The following is a 7998-nucleotide window of genomic DNA, read 5'->3' as shown; positions in this document are numbered from 1 at the left end:
CCATCGACCCTTGGCTAGGTCACGCCAGCTGCGTTCCGCGTATGAAGAAGTAGAGGCCAGTTGCCGAACCCAACCTTCGAGTTCTGGGACCGCACCAGGAAACCAAGCAACAGCTACACCATTAGAAAGGTATTATATCGAGAAAAGGATAAGGTCGAGAAAGAGTATGGAAAGCAGAATATAATGTCACTACCGATAAACCTGTACTTACGTTTAATGTTCCATTCCTTGGGGAATGGCATCCTCTCAGCAGGAATAAGGTCGGAGGTCCTGATTCGGACAAACCGGCTCATCCATCCTCAATCCTTGTCCTTATCGATGATGGAGAAGAGAGATTTCGTGGATCGGCGTTGCAGCTTTATCAGACAACCTCGATAGAGGCGAGGGCTGTATAGCCTGATCAGGTGGTCGAGGGTAAAAGGCATCCCCTCGACCAAGCTCGAGAAATATCTAATTAGGTTGAAGATGCGCCAGAATGAAGGGTAGATCTGGCCAAGCTTCACCTGGTATTGTTGGCAAAAATCAAGAATCACTGGGTCTATGGGACCCAGAGCTGGATCTACAAGACCCGACGTGAATGGGTAGGTATACACGCTTAAGTACCCTGCCTTATGAGTAGTGATGTCCTCTTCAGGGGAAGAGATCACTACATCTTTGTTCTTCCAGTTGCAGTCCTTTTTCACATTCTCGAGCTCATTTTCAGTAATCAAGCAGATGTATCGGGACATGGGTTCACATAGGCCTGGTGTCGATGTAGGTTTATCGACTTTGAAATCGGAAGTTAGTTCGCACGGCGGAGGAATACACTCCTCGATACGAGGTGGCACCACCGCTCTACCTCTGGCCGGCCGCGACGAAGAAGAAGCTTTTTCCTTCTAAGGGACAGTTTTAGATGTTTTAGCCATTGCGGTTTGTAAATTCAAGAGAAGAGAAGAAGTAGATGTTGTAGTAAGAGCAAATTGAGAGAAGGGTGAACTCAAAGAAGTTGAAGAAGTTAAAGGGATTTTCAGAATGATTTGAGAAGTAAAGTTTGCAAAAATCGTGAAGTTGTCCTATTTATAGAAGCCGCTTAAGCGTGTTGGGGAAGCCAAACAGCCGACCATCAGCCGCCTCCAATTAATGACCTTGGGTACTATGCGAAAATGACTTTTCAATCACTTCAGCCGCTGACATCACGAGATTGACATCATGATCAAGGCATCGGAACATCGAAGATCAAACGGTTTCTTATCGTCTTACTCTAAGAAATGCGGGGACTATCTATATACGGTCGAAATCAGGTATGCCCGATTTCTTAGGCTCGAGGGATCGCCATAAGCCCGAATTCAGGGCGGATCGAGTTTGAAGCTTGATGAACCAGGCTTAAGCTCGATGACAGAATACAAGGCTCGACGAATTAAGTGTTCGAGGAACGTCGGGGCTCGATTCTGACTAGGCCTCGAGATAATGCCGTTATGGATTTGTAACAGAATGAGCAAGGTTCTTGCCACGTCGCCAAAATCATGGCGTAAATTCCGGAATAAATTTGTACGTACTAGGCGGTTAGACAGCTATCCCAATAAGATTCTTTACTATAAATAGAATTGTACTTTATTTAGGGTTCCCCTATTATATAAAGGGGACCCCAATCATTTGTAAATATCATCTAGTCATTGGCAAAGAATATACTCTCTTACTTTAGCTTTATTATTCTTGCTTTATTGTTCTTGATCCGTCTCGAGGTCACTGGGCTCGAGGTCGATACTGCCTAGTAACACTGGTTTGATTTACTCATTTCTTTCAGTTATACGTTATTCTTCTTGATTATTAATTGGTATTGAACTAAATCACATATCTTTAAAACCACAAATCAAATTTAATTGTTACTTGTATTTTCGAGGTAAATAACAATACCTGTACCTTACAAGAAAAAGAATAGAAACAATCGGAGAGAGTGCGAGAGTAAAAGGACACCATTGCCCAATTCTTCCCAATTCGCCACAAATAGCGCATCCGTAACTTACAGGATAAGAAAAGAATTAAACAATCAAGAAGAAACAAAAAAGGAAAAAACAATCAAAAGACTTTTTTGGACCAGTTCACTTCAATTCCCAACTTAATAAAAAAAACCGAAGAAAAAGTGGTATGGCACTACACTAATATTAAAACTTGAAAGAAAGTCAGGACTGGCTCTCCAGCAGCAATCATTGACTTCTCAAATCTTCCCCCGTGGAAGTTGGAATATTGGAAGTTGGTGGAGCTTCATGATCTGCTGCCACTTGGGGTGCAATGGAAGCAAGAGCTGTCACTGAGGAGCTGCGTGATAAGGGTACTTCCGAGGGAGTACATGGGGATGCAGGTGCTGGAGGGGAAGTTGAAAGCATCCTTGAGACGGCAGGTATAGGATACACTTCTGTTACTTCTTCTATGCCCTCATCCAGATACACAATATCTTGCATGGTTAATTGGTGGTACTCCACAATCTCTCTTAAGAAGCGATTCTCACGAGCATACACGGAATTCTCATGTGCTAGACGAGCCTTCTCTGCTAATAGTGTCTCAAGTTGAAGGCGTATCTGAAATTTCATATAATAGATAAGCATTAGTTCTTCACCACGCACGGAGTTTAAGGGCTTCAAATGTTGAAATGGAAGGGATAAAGGCACTGTGTAGGTCGTTATGCCACTTCATCTCCTCTATGCAACTGCCCCGCGGCAGTGGCGGAACCAGACTTTTCACTAAGGAAATTCAAAATATAAAAGACTAAACACACAGAAAGCTAATGGTATTCAACATATATTATATATACATAAAAAGTAATTTTGACCTTGTATGTACAGTGTAATTTTCTGACGAAGATGGTTCAGACCCCCTTGCAACCCCCTATTTCCCCGACCCTTCCCAATGACGTAACATATGATATACTAGCAGAAAAGAATACATACATGACTAAAGTCACTAGTAATATAACCATACTGTATCCAATTAGCAAAGTTGGTTTAAGATAATGCTTAGATTTCTTATGCAAAAGAAACTCAATCTCTAAGACAAACTTTTCCAGACTGTATCCACTGCATCAGGCTGCCCCAGATGACTTAAGAAGGAAGAAGAAGACGTACTATCAAAAGAATGTATAATACAGGAAAACCATATTACAATTGTGCAAGTAGGTGGAGGATTACCATGTCATCATCTGCAGGATTGTCTCCCTTTTCACAAGACTCTCGAAGGACTTTATTTTCTTCTTCCAGCTGAGAACACCTTAGTTTTGCGAAAGCAAGATCTGCTTTAACAGTTTTCAACTCTCGTAAAAGAAGCTTGGCTTTGGCAGCAGTTGCCATTGCCACCTGAAACCCAAAAGACAGGCCAATAATGCACTTCACTAGTAAGGATATAATACCAAAGGAAGTTCATAGTAAACCCACACAAGAATTCAGAACAATGAGAGCTCTGTGAACCTGTGTTCTACCATTTAGAGTAACGACGAGATCTCGTTCTGTCAAGTACACTGTTGGTATTGAAGGTAATCAGATGAACTACTGCTAACATACGAATGTAAAAATGTGTTGTCCGAGATTAATAATTGTATTAATGTACTTTGCTCGGATAATGTCTTTAAAGCTCCTCATGCTTCAAAATGTAAAAAGAAAGAAATCTTTTCTCATAATTGTTGCGGTTACAGCAACTATTGCATTATTTAGTCATTCAGACAGGATGTTGCCACTTGCCAAAACTACAACGTAATGTTGCAGTTACTTCAGATTTTGAACAGCAGTTGTGAAGTAGACTTGAAATTCTTAAAAGCATTCTCTCTGGAAAATTAAGGCCTTAGTACCACATGAGCAAGAAATACAGAATAACAAGTTGCCAACTCACATCACGAGATGCCTTTAGTTGATCTTCATGATTGGTTTGTGTATGTGGCTGAGTCGTTTGCCTTGAGGATTGCTGCCATGCGCTATGTAGACTAGAAACATGATTTTGTTCCTCAAAGTTGGTACCTTTTCTCCTGATCTGCAGTTTGCGCGTCTCTTGAATAATATCAGCAGTCTTGTTCTCAACAATTGTACGTCCCTCCTGAGAATCAAGAAAAACTTATGTTGAAGCAGCACGTACCTGATTAGGAAATCACATAAACTATAAGCTATTCTCATGAAAATCAACTAGCTTCATATAACAAATTGAGCCATGTGTTAGGTGTTTGTCCTCATTTTCTTACCATATTTGGTTTTCCTATTCCTCGAAGGAAGAGCAACATATTTACCATAATTGATTTTACCTTTTACGAAAAGGAAAATACAATTCTTTCATATTTGGCTAGTCTTTTTTATTGGAGGAAGTTTGGACCTCCATAAATTGAGGATTCTTACTTCTCATTTAGTAGCATCCACAATGTAGTCCCTAACGGGTTTGAGAGTCTTCTTTAGGGGGAGAATTTGTGAGACAAGTGTTATGCTGTCACTTGTCTATGCCTCTTTGTGAGATTGTTCTCTCGATATTTTGTACTCTCTTCTATTTGCTCATCTCCGCATGTGGACGTTGTTCGATTGACCGAACTACGTTAAATGTTTGTTTGTCTTTTGGTATATTTCTCTTTTGTTACCTGATTTATCGTCATTAAAGGTATGTTTGTTTGCTTTCGCATGACACCTGATTATTTTGGTCCTAATACCATGATCCTCATTCTTAGGCACAATAGAGTAGCAAGAGATGATATAATTTCCAATGAACAGTTCTCTTTTACATTAAACACATACATTATGGATATGAGGGATTATGAATATGAAATTAGAAAAGAGCCTTGCACGGACAAAAATCTATTCGTGTCGGTCATTCAATGTTAATATGTTATACAGTCTAATAACTTTCAGCTTAATATGTCATAGATAACTGTATCAACTGGAAAACATTTGAAACAGATAAAAGATTTTCAGGAAAATATAAATTAGAGTAGGAGTCATGTCAGACAATTAAATGAACATGGGAAATACCCCTAGTTAACAAATTTCAAAAGCTAGCCCCGGGAGCTGCTTCAAAAAGAAAAGAATGCACTTATACCTCCAATGCATTCCCGATGGTATCACCAATGTGGTTCAAAGATGATGTGAGTGCATCCAGGCCCTTACGCAGTTTAGGATTGTCCACTTTTCTGGAAACATTTGGGTTCTGATATTGCTGATAATACTGGATATTGAGAAGGATATGGGGAAGTTAGATAAAAAGCTCATAATACAAGCATGAAGTGTCATAGAAGCACTTCCTTGCATAAACAGAAGAACGAAGGTTTTGAAAATGGGGATAAAATGAGAGAATAGTTGTAGTTATATTCCTGCTTGAGCTTATGCTTGTTTATTAACAGAAGAAAAGAGAGGAGTCAATTATCACCTGGGTTTCTTTAAGGGTGCTGCTGGCTGGAGCTTCGAATTGCTGGGAAATATTGTCATCGTCAAGAATTGCTTTAGCTTTTCTAGCCAGAACACCCCAAAAACCACCTGCTTCATTGGAACTTGACAGTGATGTATATTCATAGGAAGCAGCAGCCTGGTTCCAAAGTAAATTTCACGAGAATATCAGCACTAAGAAAGTAGTTATGCTAAACCATGGGGCACAGCGAAGTCAATGCCCACTATTCAAATTACATGTCGAGTTCAAATTAAAAATCAGAACATGTACTGGTAAGAGATAGTTTAATTAGTTAATGAACAAACGAGACCCAAACTCAAATTAATTGAGATCTGCTGTACGAATATTTTGTAATTCCAATCAATCAGGTGCATTTCATGCCAATACTAAGTAACTCTGCTAAAAAAAAACTTTCTATTTTTTCGAAAAATGAATGTATATAAATTTGATGCTCACAGATATAGGAGTTTTCATGTTAACAGCAGAAGAAAGATATGCAAATACTCCAAAGGAAGTGATTTTTATTCTCTAATCTACAAAGAAGCAAGGGCCTGGTTCAGTTGTGGTCCAATAGCCTGTATTGCAAGGTCAAAATACACAGATAGTGTAAAAAGTTGCTTACACTGTCAAATTTATATAACTTAATCCATTTTGCAGTTATATAAGCACATGACTAGTTCGAAGAAGACAGGGTGATCAGAGAGCACAATACAATACAATGTATGTATGTATATATATAATATAAGAAAAGAAGAGTGAGCGGATCTGACCTGAGAAGGATGAGGATGGGGAAAAGCGGAATCGGCATAAGCGGAGGAGAGAGAAGAGTCCCGATGAGCGGCAGAGGCTTTAATAGCCTGAGCGGCAAGAGAAGAAGAAGAAGATAAGGAATCATCATCAGCGGGAGGCGGACGGAAAAAGCTCTCCTCCTTGAACGTTGACGACTTGCTCATCCCTTGCCTCCTTCTGTACGCCATCCTTATCGATCACTTCCTACTACTCCTATAACAAATACAATAACACCAAATTTTTTAGCATAGACGGAGGCTGACGCCACCAACAACCACCGATCAACTGCCACGGACACGGCAACCGCCACCGCCACCACCAAATTATCGCAGAAATGTCACGGAAGAGGGTGATGGAGAATTGGAGAGAGAGAGAGAATGAAAGAGAATGTGCGGGAAAGGAATCCAAGTCTGTAACCAACTCCTCCTTTTAAGTTGACATTATTTAATGCCTTTTTTTATTATTAATCCCACCGTCTCATAACTGGAAAGTCTTTTATTCTTTTTTTTTTTCTTTTCAGTTTTGCCCAATTTCCACTACAGCGCAAAATTGGCCCCATTACACAATTGTCACAAATTTAATTAGGTGAATTATAATTTGAAGTTACGTGTTGGTTAAACGTTGAATTTCTTAATAAGTTTTTTGTTTTCAGCTTTATTTAGCTATCTCCCTTAAAATATACGTATTTCAATAGTAATATAAAAAAGGGCGATGTGCACAAATAGCCACTAACAGCTCATGTCTTTATTTTAAAGCCAGTGTTTTAAATGTCTTTAGTCTTTAGCCACTGGTTTAATAAACTTTAACTGCCGGACGAAAATACCCTTATGCTCATGTCCTTAATTTCAGGACTTCAGGACTACATGTCCTTAACTTTTGAACTTGAAACTCTAAGTTCAGGACTTCAAGACTACATGTCCTTAACTTTTTAACCTGTAACTCTAAGTTCAGGACTTCAGGACTACATGTCCTTAACTTTTGAACTTGGAACTCTAAGTTCAGGACTTCAAGCTTACATGTCCTTAACTTTTGAACTTCGAACTCAAACTTCAAGACCAAGCGTCCTTAACTTTTGAACTTGTAAGTCAAAGTTAAGGACCTATTGTCCTTAACTTTTGAACGTGTAACTGTAAGTTAAGGACAGTCTGTCCTTAACTTTTGAACTTGTAAGTCAAAGTTAAGGACTTATTGTCCTTAACTTTTGAATGTGTAACTGTAAGTTAAGGACTGTCTGTCCTTAACTTTTGAACTTGGTAATCAAAGTTAAGGACCTATTGTCCTTAACTTTTGAACTTGAAAATCAAAGTTAAGGACCTATTGTCCTTAACATTTGAACTTGTAACTGTAAGTTAAGGACTGTCTGTCCTTAACTTTTGGGCTTCTTAGCCTAAGTTCAGGACCTATTGTCCTTAACTTTTAATTTATTTTAACACAAAATAAATTAAATGCAAACACACAATAAGGATAATAGCGTACAATTGTGTAATAAAATTAAAATTATATTATATTTAGTTACGTTTCGATGCTTTTTCAACTTTACGTTTTCGAACTCATTCAATGCGTTCTCCGAAGAATTCAAGTAAAAGTACATCGGTTGATCTTCTCGCGATTGCTTTGTTTTCTTGTTCTTTTTATAAAACGTGATTTAAACCCAAAAAAATACATTAAAAAAAGGGATTAATCGTGTAAAACAAATACAGAACTTCAGAGTCCAAATTCAATGCATCAGAATATATACTTAACATTTTTACACTACTGTCGATGATGAAGATGATTCTACTGGCAAGAAGAATGGCGTATACTTCAGGAAATTTAACACTAATATAA

The 7998-nt window shown here is 38.6% G+C and overlaps 1 protein-coding gene across 1 annotated transcript; it reads right to left on the bottom strand.

Moving 5' to 3' along the window:
- LOC109229109 lies at window positions 1938-6589 on the bottom strand. The gene is made up of 6 exons (XM_019394434.1): window positions 6153-6589; window positions 5365-5520; window positions 5038-5163; window positions 3856-4056; window positions 3162-3326; window positions 1938-2555 (listed from the first exon to the last, which is right to left on the bottom strand). Exons 1-6 carry the CDS (start codon window positions 6357-6359, stop codon window positions 2184-2186), a joined length of 1227 nt encoding a protein of 408 aa, XP_019249979.1. The 5' UTR covers window positions 6360-6589; the 3' UTR covers window positions 1938-2183.

Source organism: Nicotiana attenuata, chromosome 7 (assembly GCF_001879085.1).
Source record: "Nicotiana attenuata strain UT chromosome 7, NIATTr2, whole genome shotgun sequence".
Lineage (NCBI taxonomy): Eukaryota > Viridiplantae > Streptophyta > Magnoliopsida > Solanales > Solanaceae > Nicotiana > Nicotiana attenuata.
This window is presented reverse-complemented; position numbering and strand designations above follow the sequence as displayed.

Excerpts from the sequence above, each read along its gene's own strand:
- LOC109229109 (XM_019394434.1), bottom strand. The coding sequence starts at position 6,359 with ATGGCGTACAGAAGGAGGCAAGGGATGAGCAAGTCGTCAACGTTCAAG. Across the intron at positions 5,164-5,364 it reads GCACCCTTAAAGAAACCCAG|TATTATCAGCAATATCAGAA; the intron begins GTGATAATTGAC and ends CTCAATATCCAG. Across the intron at positions 4,057-5,037 it reads CCATCGGGAATGCATTGGAG|GAGGGACGTACAATTGTTGA; the intron begins GTATAAGTGCAT and ends CTTGATTCTCAG.